General features: G+C 47.3%; 1 protein-coding gene across 1 annotated transcript in view; it reads left to right on the forward strand.

Annotated features, from left to right (window-relative positions):
- The window catches only part of LOC147095717 (complement C4-like), a 383861-nt gene that overhangs the window by 216074 nt on the left and 141664 nt on the right, over positions 1–26123 (forward strand). The window contains exons 18-21 of the mRNA XM_085973700.1: positions 9136–9206; positions 11713–11852; positions 22240–22449; positions 25308–25359. Coding sequence (XP_085829826.1) covers positions 9136–9206; positions 11713–11852; positions 22240–22449; positions 25308–25359 — 473 coding nt within the window. The remainder of the gene's footprint in view (positions 1–9135; positions 9207–11712; positions 11853–22239; positions 22450–25307; positions 25360–26123) is intronic.

Here is a 26123-nt window from a genome sequence, read left to right on the forward strand (position 1 = left end):
GAAGTCAAAGATTGGGCAACATATGTAGAACGTATTGAAGTGTACTGCAAGGCGAATGAAGTGCCAGATGCCAGGAAAGCACTGGTGCTGTTGAATTCCATGGGTGCAAAAACATATGGCTTACTGCGAAACCTAGTAACCCCAGAGAAGCTAGTGGATAAGGACTTTGAAAGCATAGTGGCAATCCTACAGGACCACTTAAACCCCACACCGCTGCTGATAGCACAAAGATTTAAGTTTCATAAAAGGAACAAGCATAAAGACAAAAGTAATGCTGAGTATCTAATGGAACTGTGCAAGCTATCGAAACACTGCCAGTTTGGAACGGGACTAGTAGATACATTATGGGACAAGTTTGTGTGTGGGCTTCAAAGTGAAGGAACCCAGAAACGGCTTCTATCAGAAAAGGATCTTACGCTGGAAAAGGCTTTCAGCATGGCAGTATCACACGAAGTAGCTGCATGGGGCGCTGCAGAGATACAACGGAGACCGCAAGAATATGGCACAAATGAAATGTTATATGGAGCAGTGAAGTGATATCGCTGCAGCAGAACAACACATGACCAGAAGGATTGTTAGTTCAAGGACCAAGTGTGCAGACAGTGTGGAAAAGCAGGACACATAGCAAGAGTCTGCAGGTCGGGAAAGAAAACCAGCAGCAAGAAATCTCCACAGGAAAAGTACAAAAAGGTACATAAGGTGATGGAGAGTAGCTCAGACGAACAGAAAAGTGATACAGACTCCGGAAGCAAGGAGCTGGGTTGTCTGAAACTACATAACGTAATCAAAATGAAGGATCACCAAACTATCTGGGTCACGCTCAAGATAGACGGAGTCCAAGTGAAAATGGAATTGGACACAGGATCAGCCCTAACAGTCATAAACCGAAGGGACTACAAGCGGCTATTCTCACATATACCCTTGAGAGATACAGAGATTGTCTTGAAGCCGTACATGGGGCAAAAAGTCTACCCCAAAGGAAAAATAAGGGTAAACGTGATATACAACGGCAAGGAAACACCAAAAATGGACCTATATGTATTGCCAGATGGAGGGCCACCACTACTAGGACGTGAATGGATCCAGAAGATACAGTTAGATTGGCATTCCATACAAGCACTGACGGTAGATGCCAAAAAGGATGACGACGTCACACCTGGATGATTGTCAAAAATGCTAACTGACGCACAAGAAGTGTTCCAGGAGGGACTCGGAACACTAAAAGACATAACAGCGACGATCAAAATAGAGGAAAATGCAAGCCCAAAGTTTTGTAAGGCCAGACCGGTGCCTTATGCGATCCGCCCAGCCGTCGAAGCAGATCTGGAAGGTTTGGAACGTTCAGGAGTACTGTCCAAAGTGGACTGGAGCGAGTGGGCTACACCCATCGTTCCTGTAATGAAGAGGTCATTGAGTAATACGCCTGGGGGACCAAAGAAGGTTCGCATCTGTGGGGTCTTTAAGGTGACAGTGAACCCAGTCCTTCACACTGTACAATATCCGCTTCCGCGGATTGAAGATATTTTCGCCTCGCTATCTGGAGGGAAACGCTTCACTAAGATTGATCTGGCCCAGGCATACCTGCAAATGGAGGTAGACGAAGCCTCGAAACAGTACCTCACGATCAACACTCATAAAGGTCTCTACCAATACAACCGGCTGGTGTTCGGGGTAGCATCAGCTCCGGCTATTTGGCAAAGGGCAATGGAACAAGTCCTGCAAGGGATTCCAGGGACCCAGTGTTATTTGGACGACATCCTGGTCACGGGCAAAAATGACAGTGATCACCTCGCCAACCTGGAGCAGGTGCTCACTAGATTGAAGGAATATGGGCTCCGAGCTAATCGCCACAAATGCGAGTTTTTCCAGGATCAGATCTCGTATTGTGGCCATGTTATTGACAAAGAGAGGTTACATAAGTCCCCTGAAAAGATTGAGGTAGTAGTCAATGCTCCAGCACCGGAAAATGTGTTACAACTGAGGTCGTTCCTCGGGCTGGTGAACTACTACCATAAGTTCTTGCCGAATTTGTCTACAGTATTACACCCACTGAACACCCTACTGCAAACGGGGGTACCATGGAAGTGGAATGACGAATGTAAACGAGCTTTCCAGAAGTGCAAAGAATTGATCACATCAAAAGAGGTGTTGGCCCATTTCAACCCAGCACTACCAATTCGGTTGGCGTGTGATGCATCACCCTATGGTATTGGAGCAGTTCTGTCTCACAAATTCCCAGACGGGTTGGAGAGGCCAGTAGCCTTTGTGTCTCAGTCACTAACCTCAGCCAAGCGCAACTACGCCCAGATTGACAGGGAGGCCCTCGGCCTAGTATGGGGAGTAAAAAAGTTCAACCACTATCTGCATGGGCAGAAGTTCACCCTGCTGACTGACCACCAACCACTTGTCTCCATCTTTAATCCAAAGAAGGGCATTCCGGTGATGACTGCACAACGGCTACAAAGATGGTCCATTTTTCTAGGGGCGAACCAATATGAAATAGAGTATAAGGGCACGAAACAGCATGGGAATGCTGATGGGCTACCACGCCTGCCACTGCCTACTGCGGAGGAAGCACCAGCAGTGGACCCTGTCGAAATATTTTATTTGTTGATAATTGAACGCTTGCCAGTAACTAACGCGGATATAGAGAAGGAGACCCGAAATGATCCAACACTGTCTCGGTTATATGAATTGACGGTGAAGGGATGGCCAACACATGGCGACTCACTGTTGCCAGCATTCTCATCCAGAAGAGAACAGCTGCCAGTATGCCAGGGGACAGTGATGTGTGGATCCCGAGTGGTAATTCCACCCAAGTTAAGGGAGAGAGTGCTCAATGAGCTTCACGAAGGCCATCTGGGAGGGGTGAAAATGAAATGCCTTGTTAGGGCTTATGTGTGGTGGCTGGGAATCGATCAACAAATCGAGGACCTAACAAAGAGCTGCTCAGGATGCCAGAATGTCCAAAATGCACCACCACATGCCCCTCTACACCCATGGGAGTGGCCCTCATCTCCATGGCAACGGGTGCATATTGACTTTTCTGGTCCATTCATGGACTCAATGTTTTTAATAGCCGTGGATGCGCACTCGAAGTGGCCTGAGGTGATCAAAATATCCTCCACCACCACGGAGAAAACTATTGCAGTCCTACGGACCATTTTTGCCAGGAACGGCTTGCCAGAGCAGATTTGCTCTGATAACGGACCACAGTTTGTGTCCGAAGAGTTTCGAAGATTTATGAAAAGGAATGGGGTAAGGCATTACACATCCGCCCCGTATCATCCAGCCACAAATGGATTGGCTGAGAGGTTCGTACAAACCTTTAAAAAAGCAGTAAAGGCCATGTGCGATGACGACATTCCACTGGAGCATAAGGTGGACAATTTCCTGTTAGCCTACAGAAATGCGACACATGCAGTCACCAACCAGGCCCGGCTATGATGTTCTTTAACCAAAGGTTGAGATCTCGCCTGGATTTGCTCAGACCAAATGTACGAAGAGATGTTGAGAATAAGCAATTCCAGCACATCAATGAGAAGCCGACAAGGAGCTTCAATGTAGGGCAACCAGTCTTGGCCCGCGACTACCGAACAGAGGAATGGCAACCAGGAACGATATGCACACGGCAGGGGCCACTAATGTACACAGTGGATGTTGGGGAGAACATTGTGAGACGCCTTGCTGACCAGATCCTAGAGTCACAGGAACGAGTCAGCCCCATGTCTCGGCCATACGTACCTGGTGAGGAACCCGACGTACAGGTCGCATCTACCTCAGAAACAATAGCATTGGAAGCTGATGAATCAACTGACGACAGGTTGTTAGAATCGCCTCCGCACCAAGAGCGAGACACTAGGGAAAGGCGTTATCCAGAAAGAATCAGGAAGCCTCCCCAAAGACTGAATTTATAAATGGACTATTTCCAGTTAATGTTGCATGTTAAAAGTGTTAATTGTAATTAGTTTGATATTTAATTGTTAAATGAGTGTTATGGTACTGTTAATCTAAAAGGGGAGGAATTGTAGTGTATGTACCTTTAAGGGGGAGAACTACTTTTTACAGCTCCTGTATCCTGTAGTACCAGCAGTGACCACACCTGTATATAAACCCTGAGTAGGGCTCTGTACAGTCAGTTGCAGTTTGAACCCTCATTCAGTAAACTCCTGTTGATCGTTCCCTGCAGTCTTTGTCTGATTATTGAAGGACACCACATTAAGATACCCGGATCTAACACTCCTCCTCCTCCTCATTCTGCCCTGTGCGGATTCAGCCTCCCCATGTACGCTGATGATACCCAACTCTACCTCTAATCTACCACCTCTCATCCCCGTCCTCTGCCTCTGTGCTGTTAGGCTACTTTGTCCCACGTTCATTTTGGATGAGCCCCAATATCTTCCTGCCAAACACTGGGAAGACAAAAACCGTAACCTTTGGTTACCCACACCCAGCAAAATATGTTCCCTAATCACCGACACCGCCCCCATCCATATACAAGATTATGCTTGAACTGTATAAAACACTGGTTAGGCAGTTAGGCCACAGCTAGAGTACTGCTTGCAGTTCTGGTCACCACGTCACAGGAAGGATGTGATTGCACTAGAGAGGGTGCAGAGGAGATTTACGAGGATGTTGCCTGGGCTGGGGAATGTTAGCTATGAGGAAAGATTGGATAGGCTGGAGTTGTTTTCTTTGGAACAGAGGAGGCTGAGGGGAGACTTAATTGAGGTGTATAAAATTATGGGGGGCCTAGATAGAGTGGATAGGAAGGACCTATTTCCCTTAGCAGAAAGGTCAGTAACCAAGGGTCATAGATTGAACGTAATTGGGGGAAAGTTTAGAGAGGATTTGAGGAGAAATTTCTTCACCCAGAGGTTGGTGGGGGTCTGGAACTCACTGCCTGAAAGGGTGGTAGAGGCAGAAACCCTCATCACATTTAAGAAGTACTTGGATATGCACTTGAAGTGCCGTAACCTACAAGGCTACAGACCAAGTGCTGGAAAGTGGGATTAGGGTGGATCGCTCTTTGTCGGCCAGCAAAAAATTGCTACGATCTATTAAGGATTCAAAAGAAGGGCCCAGTAAGTTCTTCTGAGTCGATGTACGACTCGTGTTAGGAACACGTAAACTTACCCTACATTAACTTGAGGTCATCCAAAACTCGGCTGCCCGTGTCCTAACCAAGACCCGTTTACCCATCACCCCTGTGCTCGCTGACCTAAATACTTAATTGGAGGAAGGCCAGTTTCAGTGGGATGAGAACGGATCTGGCCCGGGTAAATTGGATAGCTCTTACCCTATTACATGTTTTTTCTTGTAATTTTTCCACTCCTTTCCCCCCCCCGCCCTTTCCTTTTGTTTCTCTCTCACACCTGGCAGCTATCTCTTGCCCTGCCAGTACACTTTACACCTAATCTCAGCCTATTACCATCTCGTCTAGCTCTTTTGTTTCTTTCACTTCTTTTGTCCAATCGCAGCCCTGCCTTCGATCTGGTTTCTTTTCTTTCCAGTTTTGAAGAAGGGTTCGACCCGAAACGTCAACTCAAATTTCTCTCCACGGATGTTGCCTGACCTGCTGAGTTTTTCCAGCATTTTCTGTTGTTAAATTGGAATCAAAGATTGGCAGACAAAACTGTAGTGGAACAATGGGCTGCCTTTAAAGAGGAAATAGTTCAGGTACAGTCGAGGTACCTTCCCACTAAGGGGAAAGGTAGGGCAGTGAAAGCCAGAGCTCCCTGGATGATGAAAGAGATAGAGAGTACGATGAAGCAGAAAAAGAGCACGTATGACAGATGTCAGTTCGAGAATACATCTGAGAATCAGGCTAAATATAGAAAGCTCAGAGGAGAAGTGAAAAAGAAAATAAGAGGGGCAAAGAGAGAGTATGAGAATAGAATGGCAATTAACATAAAAGAGAATCCAAAAGCCTTCTATAGGCATATAAATAGTAAACAGGTAGTAAGAGGAGGGGTGAGGCTGATTAGGGACCAAAAAGGAGAGCTATGCATGCAGCCAGAGGGTATGGCTGAGGTGCGAAATGAATACTTTGCACCTGTCTTCACTGAGGAAGAAGATGCTGCCATAGACATAGTAAAGGAGAAGGTAGAGAAGATACTGGAGAGGATAATAATTGATAAAGATAAGGTACAAAAAAGGCTGGCTTTACCTTTTTTTTATTCGTTTATGGGATGTGGGCGTCGCTGGCAAGGCCAGCATTTATTGCCCATCCCTAGTTGCCCTTGAAAAGGTGGTGGTGAGCCGTCTTCTTGAACCGCTGTAGATAAGTCACCAGGACTGAATGGAACGCTGAGGGAAGTGAAGGAAGATATTGCGGAGGTACTGGCCATAATCTTCCAATCCTCCTTAAAAACAGGGATGGTGCCAGAGGACTGGAGAATTGCAAATGTCACACCCTTGTTCAAAAAAGGATATAAAGATAAACCCAGCAACTATAGGCCAGTCAGTTTAACCTCAGTAGTGGGGAAGCTTTTAGAAACAATAATCAGGGACAAAATTAACAGTCACTTGGACAAATGTGGATTAATTAAGGAAAGCCAGTATGGATTTGTTAAAGGCAAATCGTGTTTAACCAACTTGATCGAGTTTTTTGATGAGGTAACAGAGAGGGTTGATGAGGGCAATGCGGTTGATGTGGTGTACATGGATTTCCAAAAGGCGTTCGACAAAGTGCCACATAATAGGCTTGCCAACAAAGTTGAAGCCCATGGAATAAAAGGGACAGTGGCAGCATGGATACGAAATTGGCTAAGTGATAGGAAACAGAAAGTAGTGGTGAATGGCTGTTTTTCAGACTGGAGGAAGGTACACAGTGGTGTTCCCCAGGGGACGGCACTAGGACCACTGCTTTTCTTGATATATATTAATGACTTGGACGTGGGTGTACAGGGCACAATTTCAAAATTTGCAGATGACACAAAACTAGGAAGTATGGTGAACAGTGAGGAGGAGAGTGATAGACTTCAAGAGGACATAGACTGGTGGAATGGGCAGGCACGTGGCAGATGAAATTTAATGCAGAAAAGTGTGAAGTGATACATTTTGGTAGAAAGAATGAGGAGAGGACAAATAAACTAAAGGGTACAATCCTAAAGTGGGTGCATGAACAGAGAGACCTGGGGGTATATGTGCACAAATTGTTGAAGGTGGCAGAGCAGGTTGAGAAAGTAGTTAAAAAAGCTTACTGGATCCTGGGCTTCATGAATAGAGGTATAGAGTACATAAGTGTGGAAATTACGATGATCCTTTATAAAACACTGGTTCAGCTTCAACTGGAGTACTGTGTCCAATTCTGGGCACTGCACTTTAGGAAGGATGTGAAGGCCTTAGAGAAGGTGCAGAAAAGATTTACAAGAATGGTTCCAGGGATGAGGGGCTTAAGTTATGTGGATAGACTAGAGAAGCTGGGGTTGTTCTCCTTCGAGCAGAGAAATTGAGAGGAGATTTGATAGAGGTGTTCAAAATCATGAGGGGTCTGGACAGAGTAGATAGAGAGAAACTGTTCCCATTGGCGGAAGGGTCGAGAACCAGAGGACACAGATTTCAGGTGATTGACAAAAGAACCAAAGGCGACATGGGGAAAAACTTTTTTACGCAGCGAGTGGTTAGAATCTAGAATGCAGTGCCTGAGAGGGTGGTGGAGGCAGACTCAGTCGTGGCTTTCAAAATGGAATTGAATAAGTACCTGAAGGAAAAACATTTGCAGGGCTATGGGGAAAGGGCGGGGGAGTGAGACTAGCTGAGGTGCTCTTGCAGAGAGCTGGAACGGGCTCAACGGGCCAAATGGTCGTCCTCCGTGCTCTATGATTCTATATTGGGTCCCGGTTAAGCAACACCTCAATTTCAAAATCCTCAAAGTTGTTTTCAAATCTCTCGATGGCCTCGCCCCTCCCTATCTCTGTAATCTCCTCCAGCCCCACAACCCCCCCGAGATATCTGCGCTCCTCTAATTCCTCTAATTCTGCCCTCTTGATTATAATCGTTCCACCATCGGTGGCCGTGCCTTCTGTTGCCTGGGCCCTAAGCTCTGGAATTCCCTGCCTAAACCTCTCCGCCTCCCTACCTCTCTCTCCTCCTTTAAGACGCCCCTTGAAACCTGCCTCTCTGACCAAGCGTTTGGTCACCTGCCCTAATTTCTCCTTATGTGGCTTGGTGTCAAATTTTTTGTCTTAAAATACTCCTGTGAACCACCTTGGGACATTTTACTACGTTAAAGGTGCTATATAAATACAAGTTGTTGTTGTTATAATACCATGTACAAAGCACTACAAAGGGACCTGGGTGTCCTTGTACACCAGTCACTGAAAGCAAACATGCAGGTGCAGCAAGCAGTTAGGAAGGTAAATGGTATGTTGGCCTTCATTGCAAGAGATTTCAGTACAGGAGCAAGGATGTCTTACTACAGTTATACAGGGCCTTGGTGAGACCACACCGGGAGTATTGTGTGCAGTTTTGGTCTCCTTATTTAAGAAAGAATTTACTTGCCATAGAGGGAGTGCAGCGAATGTTCACCAGACTGATTCCTGGAATGACAGGACTGTCGTATGAGGGGAGATTGGGTCGACTAGGCCTGTATTCACTAAAGTTTAGAAGAATGAGAGGGGATCTCATTGAAACGTATAAAATTCTGACAGGGCTAGACAGACTGGATGCAGGGAGGATGTTGCCCCTGGCTGGGGGGTCTAGAACGAGGGGTCACAGTCTCAGGATACGGGGTAGAACATTTAGGACTGAGATGAGGAGAAATTTCTTCACTCAGAGGGTGGTGAACCTGTGGAATTCTCTACCACAGAAGACTGTGGAGGCCAAGTCACTGAATATATTTAAGAAGGAGATAGATAGATTTCTAGACACAAAAGGCATCAAGGGGTATGGGGAGAGAGCGGAAATATGGTATTGAGATAGAGGATCAGCCATGATCATATTGAATGGCGGAGCAGGCTCGAAGGGCCGAATGGCCTACTCCTGCTCCTATGTTTCTATGTTTTTCTATGTTTCACTGCTGTGCAACTGCAGTTCTAGTGTCAGGATGTTCACAACAAACAGCAACAATCAGCAGTTATACAGTGCTTTTACCATCCCACATCAAGCATTTATATTCTTATTTGATTCTAGGCTTCGAGTAAACATTCCTGATTCCATAACAACTTGGGAAATCCAGGCGGTTGGCATGTTTGAGAATAAAGGTAACGAGCTTTCCTGGTCTGACATCTCTTTGTGAAATGATCGTAGCATTATATTACTTTGTTCACTATTATAATCGAGAACTCTGCTCAATTAATCTCCACATTGTGCACAGCAATGTCATAAATTCCATGGCGAGCCCTTTATTATTTGGAAACATTTTATGGCCAGGATTTTCCTTATCTTGGCGGGTCTAGTGTGGCCAGTGTCTGTGGCGGCCTCACTGGCAGCTCCATCCTGCTGTTGAAAATGAACTTACCTTAACGGGGTCTATTAAGCCCACCCAAAGCTTTACCCGGTCCAATGAGATGGAGCGGTTCTGGTGACATCACTCATGAAGCATTTTAAGCCGGGATCCTTAAAGGGACCCTGGCCACATTAAATGTTAAGTTTAATCTAACACAGTGGGTGTTGAATCTTTACTGTACAATAATATGATAAGTTATATATGAGTGACAAAGAAATATTTAAATAATATTATCATTAAGTAATATGACTCCATCTACAAACACGATCAAGAACATAATTTAAAGAAGTACATTAATTGGGAATTTATTGGTGCTTTTGCCACAAATCTATTTGTATCAGTAACTGGTATAAATAAAAGATGTGTGTGCAGGTAACATATAAAATTAAGCAGATTTTAAATGTAATTGTAAAGGGGTGCATTTACAATCTTGTGCAAGTTCAGCGGAAGAGCTGCGGAATCCCTGACAAACAGTGTAATTCGTGCTTACAATGTGTTTCTGGGTTTTCTGCAACTCTTCCGTTGCAGTTAACAATGGACAAGTGAGAGAACCTCTGCAGAAATGCACCCTAAAGTCTCAGACTGAAAAATTTAATTAGTCATATTCAGGGACTGAAAGCAAATTGTATCAGTGGAATGAGTAATGAGAATGAAATTGTTATGGTTGATGACTTGATTTAACATGTAACTGAACAATCACAGCATACTGTGAGAAAAATCTGACCAGAAACAACACAAAAATGTATTTAAATGGTAGATTGTCATTTTGTATAGTGCAGATCAATTCATTGCAATTACTACGATAGCAAAATACTGCAGATGCTGGAAATCCAAAATAACAACAGAAAATGCTGGAAAAACTCAGCAGGCCAGGCAACATCCGTGGAGAGAAATTAGAGTTGACGTTTCGGGTCGAGACCCTTTTTCAAAACTGGAAAGGAAATAAAATAGATTGAAGGCAGGGCTGCAATATAACAAAAGAAGTAAAGAGACATTAAGAGGTATTCAAAACCAGACGAGATGGTAATAGGACAGTGGAGACAAAAGACAGCTGAGGTTAGGTGTGAAGTGTACTGGCAGGATGAGGAACAGCTGCCATGTGGGAGAGCGAGAGAAAAAAAAGGAAAGGGGGGGGGAAGGGAAGACCCAAAACAAAGGGGTGGAAAAAAATAGAAGTAAAAATGTAATCGGGGCCGAGGTTATGAACTGAAATTGTTGAACTCGATATTGAGTCCGGAAGGCTGCAAAGTGCCTAATCGGAAGATGAGGTGCTGTTCCTCGAGTTTACATTGCAATTACTGTTGAGTTGGAAGGCAACAGCCGAGAATGGCGAGCGAAAAATGTATTTCCCTCACCATTTACATCCCTTCAGGAATTTCTGAATTAACATTTACCAGTAGCTTTTTAAGCAGAACAGAATCTCCATCAATCTGTTAGCTGATGTAATCAACATGTTTTTATTTTGGTTTCGAGCAATCAGCTGGAGCAATGGCCGGGGAACTCCTGCCTCAGGTTGACAGATGTGGTTCCCGAGCTGTGTGAATCCCGTGGCCATGCAGGGAAATTTAAGAAGCAGGGGGAAAAGGCTCTTAAGTGCCAAAAAGTACCTCATAATGATCTGTATTGGGCCCCCGTTACTTCGGGTCGGGTTGGCTCCACGGTGACAAACGCGCCTGAAGGAAAGTTGCGGGGAAGCGAGATGACAGCGGGTTCCCGACCCGCTGTGAAAAAAATAACCTTCCCACCCGACCCGCCACCGATTGCGCCCACTACCTCCCTGGAAAATTCAGCCCTTTATGTTTATTTAATTTATGTGTGAAGAAACAGTGATAGACAACGCTTTAGGGGTAGTAATTGGTCTTGGGCAGTAAGATAAAACGTGCAATAGCATATCGGCAGCCTGCTTGACACTCAGCCCGAATTTTTTCTTTTACTAATTTTCATGTGAGGTTGAATACAAGTCAACTCCAGTTTGTGCATCTGCAGCCTTTGGCATTTGGGGGTGAATATCGGAGGCACATTTTGAAAATCCTCCACTAAATTTTTTTCAGAATGCACAAAGTATGCAGGGGCCAAATTAAGGTGCTGCAAAATTAATTTATTTCACCAAGGGTTGCCTTCTGAAGCATAACTTTCCAACCAGAGCTTGCGTAAGACCTATGCAATTCTTGTCAGTTCATTTTATATGCCTGTGGTATTAACTAACCTGTTTCGCTATGATCTTTTCAAAATACGGTTGAATATAATTGTTTTTACGTAAGGTTTTTGTGTTGCGGAACCGAAGAAGATGAGAGTCTTCAGACCTTTTTTTGTATCATTGAGGCTACCATATTCCGTGAAAAGAAACGAACAATTGGAAGTGAGAGCGATATTGTACAATTACCTCCCCAGTGACATCGAGGTAAGATGTGAACTAAAAATATTAGCATTGGTGAGCTAATCCCACAGATAAAGATATAATGGACGGGACAGACAATTGGTTGCAAAACCGAAAGTATTCCATAATCCCATAACATTGGCAGACAGCACACATGACAGTGCACCGATTCCTAGCCATGTCTCTAACTGCAGAAACATGGGAAGAAATCTGGTTACAGTGTCAGCTGTGGCTCAGTGGGTAGCACACTCGCCTCTGAGTTAGAAGGTTCGGGGTTCAAAGTCCCACTCCAGTGACTTGAGCACATCAATCCAGGCTGACACTCCAGTGCAGTGCTGAGGGAGTGCTGCACTGTCGGAGGTGCCTTCTTTCGGATGAGACGTTAAACCGAGGCACCCGTCTGCTCTTTCAAGTCGACGTAAAAGATCCCATGGCACTATTTCGAAGAAGAGCTGGTGAGTTACCTCGGTTGTGTGCAAGAACGATCTGAAACTAATTCGTGTATCATTTTAGAACATAAGAAATAGGAGCAGGAGTAGGTCATTTGACCCTTCGAGCCTGCTCCGCCATTCAATGAAATCATGACTGATCTTCTACCTCAACTCCACCTTCCCGCATTATCCCCATGTTGTTTAATTCCCTTCATTCCCAAAAAATCTATCGATCTCTATCTTGAATATACTCAACGACTGAGCCTCCACAGCCCTCTGGGGTACAGAATTCGAAAGATTCACCACCCTCTTGAGTGAAGAAATTTCCCCTCATCTCAGTCCTAAATGGCCGACCCCTTATTCTGACACTGTGACGCCTGGTTCTAGACTCCCCAGCCAGGAGAATCATTTTCCCAGCATTAACCCTGTCAGGCCCTTTAAGAATGTTATATGTTTCAATTAGATCACCACTCATTCTTCTAATTTAACACTACCTGCGGGAAGCTCGTGGGATCGGGTGGAATGCTGGGCTTACACCTCGAAGTTAAAATTGCCCCCTTGACGTTTATTCAGATTGCTTGGGAAAGTATATTCAAATTAATTTGTGGGTTGAGCCATTCTTTTTGTGCTTATAAGGCTTTATTTGAACAACCAAACTTTAGAATTTGGGTTGTAATGTGGTCGAAATATATCGCTGAACAGTCAATTTGAGTTAACAAGCAGTTTACTTTCCTAGGGTGATGTTATGTTTAATGGCAAACATTGCAGACAATGAGTATCTCCAACAAGCGAGAGTCCAACCACTGCCACTTGACATTCAATGGCACTACTATCGCCAAATCCCCCACCTTCAACATCCTGGGGGGTCACCATTGACCAGAAACTTAACTGGACCAACCACATAAATACTGTGGCTGCAAGAGCAGATCAGAGGCTGGGTATTCTGCAGTGAGTGACTCACCTCCTGACTCCCCAGATCCTTTCCACCATCGACCAAGCACAAGTCAGTAGTGTGATGGAATGCTCTGCACTTGCCTGGTTGAGTGCAGCTCCAACAATACTCAAGAAGCTCGACACCATCCAGGACAAAGCAGCCCACTTGATTGGCACCCCATCCACCACCTTAAACATTCACTCCCTCCACCACCGGCGCACCGTGGCTGCAGTGTGTACCATCTACAAGATGCACTGCAGCAACTCGCCAAGGCTTCTTAGACAGCACCTCCCAAACCCACGGCCTCTACCACCTAGAAGGACAAGGGCAGCAGGGGCATGGGAACACCACCACCGCCAAGTTCCCCTCCAAGTCACACACACCATCCTGACATGAAATTATATCGGCCGTTCTTTCATCGTCGCTGGGTCAAAATCCTGGAACTCCCTCCCTAACAGCACTGTGGGAGCACCTTCACCACACGGACTGCAGTGGTTAAAGAAGGTGGCTCACCACCACCTTCTCAAGGGCAATTAGGGATGGGCTATAAATGCTGGCCTTGCCAGCGATAGCCACATCCCATGAACAAATTTTTTAAAAAGACACCGAGGGTAAAATTTAACTTCACCCGGGCCCCAAAATGGCGGTAGTGGATGGTCCGCACGTAATACATCCTGCCAGTATTTCTTTCCATACCCTTCAATAGAAAAGAAATTATGGCAGCATTGATAATGGGCAGCCAATCCACTACTATTCATTTTGCACCCCCGTGGAAGTTCAATTTCACCCTACTGATTTTACAACCAACAGACATCCTAGGATTTCGGCTGAACTGACAGATTATTGCCTTTATTATTGACCCTGAATTTGCGCTCGGAGGCGTACCAGAAGAATACCCCTCCGAACTGGAAAATAAAATCTGAACGCACCTGGTGTCTCCGGAGCTTCGGACTCTTCGGGTCCTGGGCCTGCAGACGCACGCCTGCGTAAAGGCCCACGGATCCCAGGGGCTCAGGCGGTTCGCAAGCGTCCCTGGGATCACATGGGCCTGGTCAAGCAATCAAAAAGAGGGGTTTCCTGTGGTGCTTATGGAGATTCCATTTACGTACGGATTCCCCATAAGCATGATAGAAATCACCAAATAAACAAGAATTCGCACCACTTAAATAGAATTAAATATTCCCACGTGCAAAATTAATTAAAAGACCTGTTAATTAGGCATTTAAGATAATTACATTTTTTGAAAAATACATTTTTACATTTTAAAAAGGGCCAAAATTTACCTCAACTCATTTTAAATGTATGTGTATGTTTACACCATTTTTAAAAAGTTGGCCTGTATTTTCCGATCGCAGGCTTCCCACGGGCGGAGGCCTGCGATCTGGAAAAATCTACACCCTTACCTGAGGGCTCCCGAGATGCACACGCTTCTGCTCCTGGGCCTCACCAAACTCCAAGTGCGCAGGCCCCAGGTATCCCAGAGGCGCAGGTAGTTCACAGCATCCCTGGGATCACGTGGGCCATGGGGAGCCAATCACAGAAGGGAATGTCCCTTCATACACTTGACAGATAGACCTGTCAAATATATGAATGGAGATCACCCCAAAAACATAGTCAAACTTTAAATACATTTTTAAAAAATCACATTTTTAAAATGACTTGAAATTACAATAAATTAAGTATTTAAACATTTTTAAATTTAATTTTTAAAATTAAATTTTTTGAAAAAAATAATTAAAGTTTTTTACGGGGCTAAAAATAAACTTACCTTTTTTAAAAATATTTTTAAATGATAAATCTGTGAGAAATTTTTTTTTTTTTTTACTTTTTTCAACTCTTATGCAGGTAAAAACAGGCCTTACGCCTCTGCTTTTACCAGGCGTAAGATTTCTAAGGGTTTTATGTGGGCAGAGGGTCTCCAGAAAGCGGAACTCTCCCCCCACAGAGGCCCTTCTCCAGGGCAGCCGGAGGATCTGCCAAGAGCATTCTTGACAGATCGGAAATGTCGGTTTTCAGTGTATGCGCAGTGCATGCCTGAAACCGGCATTTCCGATGTCCCTACGGGTGGGTACACAGCGCGTACACACCTGTAAGGATCGGAATATCTGGGCCGTTACTTTAACATTTATTTTAACCCTCACACTGGTTAGAGGAGGATTTATGCCTGCTTTCGCCAGATGTAAGGGTTTCGTGGGCATGTGCTGGGCAGTAAGAGCCCAAATCTGCACCAGTGAAAGTGATTTTATAGCGGATGCGGTGAATCTCTTCAAGCAAAACGTGACACATCGCAGGTTCCGGGTTTTAGTGCTTGCCGATACCCGGAACCTGTGGGGCCATTCTGAAAGCTTCCAACAGCGTACTCTGTGTGTACGCCTTCGGAAGCGCCTTTATTTCAGGCCCACTGTTTGTTGCTCTCTGTTTTCCACCCGAACGTAACTCAGTACAATTGTTCAGCAACATGGAGACTAGATTTTTGCCTTCCTCACTTGGGCGTTAATCATCGTTGGGTGGTTTTTGTGGCCCACCCACAGCAAACTGACCGGATCAGTTTTACATCCCGTGAGACTTGGACGGGTGCGAAACGGGCGGCAAATCTGATCCCGTCAGTTTTTTGGCCAGCCAGTTTGTTACGGTTGCCCCAGCAGGGAAGATCGCAATCTGATAACAGAGAGTACTGCACTGTGGGATGTGCCCAAATTCAGATTACGCGTTAAACCGAGGCCCCTATCTGCCTTCCCAGGTGGATGGAAAAGATCCCACGGCACTATTTTGAAGAAGAACAGGGAAGCTCACCCACTTATTCTGGCCAATGTTTTGGTCTCCATATTTAAGGAAGGATAAACTTGCATTGGAGGCAGTGCAGAGACGGTTCATGAGGTTAATTCCTGAGATGAAGGGGTTGACATATGATGAAAGGTTGAGCAGGTTGGGCCTATACTCATTGGAGTTTAGAAGAATGAGAGGTGATCCTATTGAAACATATAAGGTTCTGAGGGGGTTGGACAGGGTAGATGCTGAGAAGATGTTTCCCCTCGTGGGGGTATCTAGAACTAGGGAGCATAGTTTCAGAATAAGGGGTCGCCCAATTAAGACGGAGATGACGAGGAATTTCTTCTCTGAGGGTTGTGAATCTTTGGAATACTCTACCCCAGAGAGCTGTGGAGGCTGGGTCATTGAATATATTTAAGGTGGAGATAGACAGATATTCGAACTACAGGGGAGTCAAGGGGTATGGGGAGAGAGCGGGAAAATGACTTTGAGGCCAAGATTGGATCAGCCATGATCTTATTAAATGAAGGAGCAGGCTCGAGGGGCCAATTGGCCTACCCCTGCTCCAGTTTCTTATGTTCTTATGTTCTTATCCCTCAGCCAACATCACTAAAATAGATGGTTATTGTCTCATTGCTGTTTGTGGGACTTTGCTGTGTGCAAATTGACTGCTGGTTTGCTACACTACAATGTAGGAATTAACGAATTCCTACGAATAATGGAGATCGACACAAGAGCACAATCAAACAGGTCTTTACTCAACGGAGATGCCACGAGGACTCCTGGGCAGTCCCGTGGTTTGCGACGTGATGTCATCGCGTTTGCCCGCGTTTTCCCGTGCTCTTAAAGAGGCCACGGCCCGTACATACAAACTCTATATACTCGACACAGTAATGCCTAACACAATGGTGCAGGTTTAGACAGGTGTTAGAACATCGTTAAAGAGAATTATATACAGTTAGCCAGAGTCATTCAGTGGTTCTGCCACATGCGCCCCCCCAGAATTCGCTTTAACGGACAAAGTCAAACAGTGAGGGGGTCTGACGAGCTTGTCAGAACGACTCCTGTACTCTCGAGGCGGAGGCTGCAGAGCGGCTGGCGGTCTGGCGGGCGGTCGCACTTGGTCTGCCGTAACGACGATGGGTGGCCGACCCCGCCTTGGCGGTTGTGCTGTCTCGACGGGGCGGTCGAGGTCCAAATGTGCTGGCTTTAAGCGGTCGACCGAAATGTGGTCCGGTTTACCTCCGACATCTACCGTGAAGGTTTTGTCCCCTGCTTCCAACACGCGGAAGGGACCGATATATGGGGCCCTGAGCAGATCCCTATGTGCGTCATGGCGAATAAAAACGTATTCAGCCTTGTGAAGCTCCGTGGGAACGTGTGATCTCTGCAGCCCATGGTGCGAAGTGGGCACCGGTGCAAAACATCTGGCCGCCTCTTGGTGACTAGCAAGCTGGGCAGACGCGGACTGGGCTCCATCGATGTTGGTAGGAAGTCCCCTGGGACTCGCAGCGGCTGACCATACACAAGCTCCGCTGATGAAGAGTGAAGGTCTTCTTTGGGGGCCGTGCGAAGGCCCAACAGGACCCACGGTAGCTTGTCTGCCCATCCAGCATCCTGGAGGCTGGCCCTCAGGGCGGCCTTCATTGAGCGGTGGAAGTGTTCGCAGAGGCCATTCGCCTGTGGGTGGTAGGCTGTGGTGCCGTGTAATTTGACACCGAGTCCTTGTGCCACTGCATTCCAGAGTTTGGAGGAAAACTGCAGTCCCCTGTCCGAGGAAATATCTGCGGGCACTCCGAAATGGGCGATCCAGGAGGAAATGAACACCCTGGCCACGTCCGCCGAAGTAGTGGATGACAGGGGGACCGCCTCCGGCCATCTGGTGGTGCGGTCAACCATGGTCAGGATGTGTGAAATACCAGGGGAGGGTGGGAGTGGTCCTACCAGGTCCACGTTGACATGGTCAAAACGTCGCTCCGGAACTGTGAAGGCGGCCAACGGAGCTTTGATGTGGCACTGTATCTTGGCCTTTTGGCAGACCACGCAGGTGTTGGCCCAGTCGCGGACATCTTTATGCATGCCATGTCATACAAATTTCGCTGACATCAGTTTCTGAGAGGCCTTCATTCCAGGGTGTGACAACCCATATATGGCGTCGAACACATTGCGGCGCCAGACGCCCGGCACGACAGGGCGAGGATCCTGTATGGAGACGTCACACAACAGCGTGGTACCTGCCGAATGGAACTTGACGTCGGCCAACTGGAGGCCAGTGATGGCCGTTCTGTAAGCTTGGACTTCCGGGTCTGAGGCTTGGTCCGCTGCCATGAGGGCGTAGTCGATGCCCAAATGAACCGTATTGACGAACGCGCGGGAGAGGCAGTCTGCCACCAGGTTGTCCTTACTGGCCACGTGCCGTATATCCGTGGTGAATTCGGATATGTAGGTCAGTTGACGCTACTGCCGGGCTGACCACGGTTCGGCGGTCTTGGACATTCCAAAGGTCAGCGGCTTATGGTCCACAAAGGCGGTGAAAGGACGTCCTTCCAGAAGGAACCGAAAATGGCAGATGGCCAGAAAAAGGGCGAGCAACTCCCAGTCGAACGTGCTGTATGCTCTCTCATTCTGCCGTAGTTGATGGCTGAAGAATGCCAATGGCTGCCACGTCCCGTTCAACCACTGCTGTTGCACGGCACCGACTGCGTAGTCCGACGCGTCGGGGGTGAGGGCGATGGTGGCTCTTGGCAGCGGGTGCGCCAGCATAGTCGCGTTGGCTAAGGCGCTTTTGGTGTCGGCGAACGCTCGGGCCATGTCATCCGTCCAGTCTACCGGGTTCTTGCCAGTCTTGCCCTTGAGGGCCGCATACAGGGGTTGCATGAGTAGTGCCGCCTTAGGCACGAAACGGTGGTAAAAGTTTACCATGCCTAGGAATTCCTGCAGGGCCTTTATGTTCCGCGGGCGTGGAAAGGATGTCACCGCCTCTACCTTCGAAGGTAAAGGAACCGCTCCCTCTGAGGTGATGCGATGCCCCAGGAAGTCAATTTGGTGCAGGCCAAACTGACACTTGGCTGGGTTGATAATCAGGCCGTGTTGGCTGAGGCGTCGAAAAAGGGTGCGTAGGTGACAGGTATGTTCTTCCTTAGTAGGACTGGCAATTAGAATATCGTCCAGGTAGATGAAGAGGAACTTGAGGTCCCGCAGCACGGAGTCCATCAGGCGTTGGAAAGCCTGGGCGGCGTTCTTTAACCCAAACGGCATTCATAAAAACTCGAAGAGGCCGAATGGGGTGATGACTGCGGTCTTCTTGACGTCGTGTGGATGAACTGGGACCTGGTGGTAGCCCCGGACAAGGTCGACTTTAGAGGACACGGTGTTCCCTGCCAAATGGGCAGAGAAATCCTGGATATGGGAGATCGGGTACCGATCGGGAGTGGTGGCATCGTTTAGGCGTCGATAGTCGCCGCATGGCTGCCATCCGCCACCAGGCTTCGGGACGATATGGAGGGGTGAAGACCAGGGACTATTCGACCAGTGAATAATCCCTAACCGTTCTATGGTTGCGAACTCCGCCTTTGCGACCGCCAGCTTGCCAGGTTCCAGGCGCCGGGCCCGCGTGCATACCGGGGGGCCGTTGGTGGTGATGTGGTGTTCCACACCATGTTTCGTAGCTGTGGAGGAGAATGTGGGTCTTGTCAGGTCAGGGAACTCGCCGAGCAGGCGAGCAAACTCATCAGGGGTCGAGAACGCACAGGAGACGGTGCGTGACGTAGTGTTACTGCGGTAACACGGAAGAGAATTAAAAGTTGCTGCATTGATCAGCCGCCGGTTCCTGACGTTGACCAGGAGTCTGTTGGCGCACAGGAAATCCGTGCCGAGGAGGGGCTGGGAAACTTTGGCCGTAACAAAATCCCAGTGAAAACGTTGCCCCCCGAGGCACACCTCCACTCGCCGTCTGCTGAAGGTCCGAATTGCTCCACCATTGGCCGCCTCATGGGTGGAGCCGTGATTCCCCGTCTGCAAATCGAGGGCGGACGCGGGTAAAATGTTGCATTGCGCTCCGGTGTCGCACAGAAAACGACGACCGGAGAGAGTATCGGTGATGAACAGCAATTTTCCCGTGTTGCCGATCGCCATCGCGGCCGAGGGGTGCCCGTTAGACCCGTTCCTTGGTGGTCGCAGTGTCAGTTGTTGTTTTTCTTGGGGAAAACTGCAGTGAGGGCAGCAACGCCTCGCCTTCGTGCCGAACTGCACGTGGTAGAAACACAGTCCAGCAGGCTGACGAGCTGGGGCGGCGCCTGCGGGGGATGGGTGCCTCGTGGCAGCACAGTACTGCCGAGTTACGGCGAAAATATTGTCAGCCTCCGCAGCGAGTGTTGCGCAGTCTTCAACTTCAGATCTGGCCAGGGCAGCTTGTACCTGTTCAGGCAGTTGGCTGAGGAAAATCTCGCAGAATAGGAAACATTCCCGTTCTGAGCCCAGGAGTGTGAGCATTTGGCTCATCAACTCTGAAGGCTTGGAATCCCCGAGCCCGGGCATAGCGAGTAATCGACGGGCGCGCTCCGATTTCGTGAGCCCGAAAACCTGCAGTAACCGCGCTTTGAGGGTTTCATACTTGCGCTCTGTTGGGGGGTTTTCGAGGAGGCTGACGATCCGAGAGGCGGTAGAGCTGTCGAGTGCGGAGACCACATAAAGATACTTGGTCTGATCCGCATCGATGTTCCTCAGGTGAACTGGGCCTCAACCTCAATAAACTACTTGCTGCTCCCAGAACTGCGGTAGCTTCAGCGAAACGGCGTTTGCTTCCATGCTGTGCTCTTCTTTTGTGAAAACGTTTACAAAAACGGGGTCACCAATGTAGGAATTAACGAATTCCTACGAATAACGGAGATCGACACAAGAGAACAATCAAACAGGTCTTTACTCAACAGAGATGCCACGAGGAATCCTGGGCAGTCCCGTGGTTTGCGACGTGACGTCATCGCGTTTGCCCACGTTTTCCCGTGCTCTTAAAGGGGCCAAGCCCCGTACATGCAAACTCTATATACAAGACACAGTAATGCCTAACACAATGGTACAGGTTGAGACTGGTGTTAGAACATCGTTGAAGAGAATTATATACATTTAGCCAGAGTCATTCAGTGGTTCTGCCACAACAACAGTGACTACACTCCAAAAGTACTTCATTGGGTGTAAAGCACTTTGGGATGTCTTGAGGCCGTGAAAGGCACTACACAAATGCAAGTCTTTCTTTTCTTTAGCTGGCGGTTTCAGGCCCGTAATGTAGATCCCGCATAATAGTGTAAATTCAACCTTTTCAAAGGTTTCAAAGTGTAATCTCCTTCTTAGGCAGTCCCTCGGAACCGAGGATGACTTGCTTCCACACTAAAAATGAGTTCTCAGGTGACTGATGAGTCCAATGCGGGACCTACAGTCTCTGTCACAGGGGCAGACGGTGGTTGAAGGGGTGGGTGGGTGGGGTGCTTGGGTTGATGTGCACTCCTTGCGCTGCCTGCGCTTGGCTTCCGCTTGCTCCCGGCGAAGTGACTCGAGGTGTTCGCTGCCTTCCCAGATGCTTCTCCTCCACTTTGTGCAGTCTTGGGCCAGGGATTCCCAGGTGTCGGTGGGGATGTTGCACTTTTTCAAGGAGGCTTTGAGGGTGTCCTTGAAGCGTTTCCTCTGCCCACCTGGGGCTCTCTTGCCGTGTCAGAGCTCCGACTAGAGCGCTTGTTTTGGGAGTCTCGTATCGGGCATGCAGACAATGTGACCCGTCCATCGGAGCTGATCGAGCGTGGTCAAAGCTTCGATGCTGGGGATGTTGGCCTGAGCGAGAACACTGATGTTGGTGCAGCTATCCTGCCAATGGATTTGCAGGATCTAGCAAAGTGTAATAGGGTCAAAGGCAACGCTAGAGTTTTGCCAGCAAAGCGGGTACAATTGCAAATTTAAGGAAACATCATTAGCCAATCGGTTGGCAGTATTAACAGAAAAGGCAGCTGATGATTTGCATTGACGTTGAATTAAACTAACTGTCAGGTGCGCGTGAGCTGTAAACTTGAGAGTCTTAACTTGGATTTAAACCCGGGAAGCAACATTGGGTGCTGGAATTCTCAGTCTGAAAGGGCTTTCCAAGCCCAAGTGACCTGGGGAGCGATTGGTTCTCAGTTCCTTGGCAACAGTGTAATTGCTGCCATATATCTGCTAGCTTAGAAAATGCATTAGTTGATTTCGCTTCACCTGTCATCCGTATTAATCATACAACCATTTATATTCCATCCAGGTTCAAATATATATGAAGCCGGTCGATGTCCTTTGCAGTCCTGCTACAGGCGAGAAACACGCAAGAACTGTGACGGTTAGAGCAAACTCGGCCTATCCCATATACTTCTCTGTGGTCCCACTAACCATTGGGAATATTCCCATCACTGTGGTTGCGATTAGCAAGACTGATCCAATAGGTGATGCCATTACAAGAAACCTTAAAGTGCTGGTAAGTGGATATTATTAAATGTATATTACTTTCCTCTGGCGTATATCTATTAATCACTGAGACTCCTCTGTAGGGCACACGATTCCTGTCTAAGTATTTTATGTTCTGTCGTCTGGGGTTTTTGATCACACTTTTCTGACAACATTTACTATTGTAAGTTGCTATATCGGCCCATATTTTTGCGACCCCCACAGGTGCGAACGAGGTGCGTACGCGCCCGTAGGGACTGCGCAAATTCCGGGTTTAGGCATGCGGAGCGCACACGCTGAAAACCCGGAACTTGCGATCGGTAAAGAATCCTCTTGACAGATCCAACGCATGCCCAAGAACAGTGCCTCTGTGGGTGGAGAGTTGAGCTATTTGCTCACCTTCCACCTGCTGAAAGGCCGTAGAATTCTTACCCCTGATAAAGGCAGGCGTATGGCCTGCTTCTACCAGCATAAGAATTTAAAAAAATAGAAAAATAAGATTTTATCACTCACTTATAAATTAAAAACCCTGTCCAATAAGGTAAGTTTATATTAAACCCCGTTAAAAGATACAAAAAAAATTCAAAAAATTAAATTTTTGTTTAACATATTTAATTAATTTCCATGTTAATTAATTTTATATATGTAATGGCTTTTATTTATTTATTTCAGTGTGTTGGTGCATTTATGTAGTCATCCCCATTCATACTTTGGACAGTTAAGTGTGTACGGAACTGACAAAAGTATGAAGGTGGAATTCCCTTCTTCCATTGGTTGAGCTGGCCCACGTGATCCCAGGGGCGCTTGCGAACCACCTGCGCCCCTGGGATACGTGGGCCTCTGCGCACTTCCAAGAGGCGAGGCCCCGGATCGGAAGCCTCCGTATCTCCGGGACCAGCAGGTAGGTTCGTAGATGTTTTCGCTGATTGGAGGCATCCATCCGCAGGAAGCCTCCAATCGGAAATTCAGGGGCCATGACCTTTTCCCATTAAACTTTGCCATGCCTCTTCGCATAATGTCGTTGCAGGCTCTAGTCACTGGGCTACTTTGCGAAGTGGGTTTCAGGTCAATTTTCAATGAAATCGCGGGGCAGGTGACCTGACACCATCCAGTGCAATGCGGGTTTAATAGCCCACCCGATTTTAATAGCCCACCCGAATATTGGGCGGGGTGTGAATCTAGCATTACACCCGATCCCCTGGGTTCCCTGGATTCCCTGCCAAGTTAGATTAAAGTCACACCCAAACAAGACAAGCCCGTGTCCTATGTCACTGCCCTGGCTGTTTTCTAGCTATGTGAGGCTAAATTTACCCCAACTCCGCTCCCATTGACTCACAAGGTACTTACACAGTTCTCTATCTAAGGACTCTATTGAGAACAGAGTGAAATGAAATTTTGAGCCACTATGTAGTTCACCTCCAATTTGTTGGGCACTAAACAACACTTACTTGATCTTAATTAACAAAATGATAGCATCTAAATGTTGCCCAAATGTGAAAGCACGTTCTCGCAACGGTGGTTTGTTAAAAAAAAATGCTTTTTTACTGCAGATAACAGCACAATTTGAAAGTAAATATATTTAATTAATTTAGAAATTCTTACAGAATGTATGGGCACGATCTTGCCAGCACTGGGGAGGTGGGACTGCCGAGAAAATAGCAGAATCTGGGGGCGGGTGCCCATCCCGCCTCCATGCCATCTTGCCAGGAGGCAGGTAGCCGACCCGCGCCGGGTCCCATCTCCTTGGAGGCGGGAAGGGGATTAGTGCCAGGTAGTTAACAGGCAGATAAGAGGATTATCCCCATTTTGCCCTCACAAGTGCGGGCTTTCCGACGGCTCCGAAACCCGCCAGGGTCACCAAGGTGAGCTTTGGGTCTGCGGGGATCGGAGGGGTGCAGAAGTGCGCTGTGAAGGTAAGTGATGGGTGCAAGTGTGGAGAGGTGAGTATCTGTGGTAAGTGCAAAGTGTTAGAAAAAGTGTACTTACCTTTGTTTCTTCCTGCAGGCTTCAATCGTTAGGTATGCGGAGAGTCTCGCACCTCCGCGGTAGAGATGACAGATGGCTACTGCATTCTCCAATGCAACAACCATCTAATTTCTGCAAAAGAAAGAGGTTTGATGAGGTCTTGAATTCAAGAACTCATCAAACTACAGAGAATGTCAGTGTTTGACAGCTTCACAGAGCTGTCAAACGATGACAATTCATCTGTCAAAAATTTTTGACAGATGAAACATCATACACTGACGTTCTCTGTAACTGACTTTCCCTTAATTGGCCTGCTAAGGCCACTGGGCGGGCTTGACAAGGTCAATCAAGGGAAAATAGCGTGGGTTAGCCAGAAGTTGATGGAGGCGGGACTAAAACCCGACAAGTGGGAGTCCCGCCTCCAAAAGCTCCTCATTGGCAAAATCCAGCCCATATGTGTTCCTTCAAAATGTTACAGTTTTCTAGTTTGCAAATTATATGTTAGAAAATTGGATGTAGCATTTGATTCAAAAATAAGCTGATGAGGTGAAATTGGACACGGTTGGGGACGCTTTTTTCCCTTTATACCACACGCCTGATATTTAGTTCCGTTGAAGTCAACCGTTGACTATCAGGCGAAGCTTATAACGGGTGACTGATGCAATACTGTCTGTCTTGCTTCCCTGACCATGTCCAATTTCACCTCTGATATGCTGAAGAATAGGTGATCATCCATCTAAAAATACAGTAAGGATAAAGAGCGAGAAACCACTGGTGTGAAAAATGAGCGTGCAATTTCTCACTATTCCCCCTCTCCCAAAGTCTGCAGTACGATTGATGGTGAAGAGTGGCCAACTCGTTATTTTATTCGGCGTAAATCATTTCTCACATTTTACCTGTGTGCCTCTTGACTTGCTCATGTAGGGAGAAGGCACCTTGAAGACCGAAGCCAACAGCATTTCCATTAATCCACATGGTGAGTATTAGGGTGTATTTAGAAACGTTGGGACAGGTGATTTTAACCCTTCCCGATCAGCAGAAACCGGGCGTGCGGGCAGTTAAGATCACCCTGGCTCTTATCTGTCCGAAAGCCGCCATGATCCCCAAATCCCGCAATTTTACCCTGCTCTCCTGAATAAGCAGCAAGGACAGGCGCCCGGAGCCAACAGGGCCCTTCTTTACATACGCCTGTTGCGGCCCCGGTGACATCATTGAGATCCGACTGTAATTTTAACTTGGGCCTGAGCGGGGAATCCACCTGGAGTTAAAATCAGGGCCGACGAAGTTTATGTCACACACTCGCAGAAATCTACCCTGTCGCTGGCATGATTGGCTCTGTAATATAGTCTCGAACCAGGGGCCACAGCCTCAGGATAAAGGGTCGGCCATTCAGGACTGAGATGAGAAGAAATGTCTTCACACAGAGGCTGGTGAATCTTTGGAATTCTCTACCCCAGAGGGTGGTGGAGGTTCAGTCATTGGGTATATTCAAAACAGAAGTTGATAGATTTCTGACTAGTAAGGGCATCAAGGGATATAGCGATAAGGCCGGTGAATGGAGTTGAGGCAGAAGCTCAGCCATGATCTCATTGAATGGCGGAGCAGGCTCAAAGGGCCAAATGGCCTGCTCCTGCTCCTATTTCTTACATTCTTATGATCTTAAAATAGAAGCTTAAACAACTGATTGCCATTGAACAGATATTAGGCATGCATCATGTGTAGTAAGATGCATTGTTTTCC

Source organism: Somniosus microcephalus, unplaced genomic scaffold, assembly GCF_052327205.1.
Source record: "Somniosus microcephalus isolate GS21.2 unplaced genomic scaffold, FLI_Smic_1.0 unresolved_chr1, whole genome shotgun sequence".
Taxonomy (NCBI): domain Eukaryota; kingdom Metazoa; phylum Chordata; class Chondrichthyes; order Squaliformes; family Somniosidae; genus Somniosus; species Somniosus microcephalus.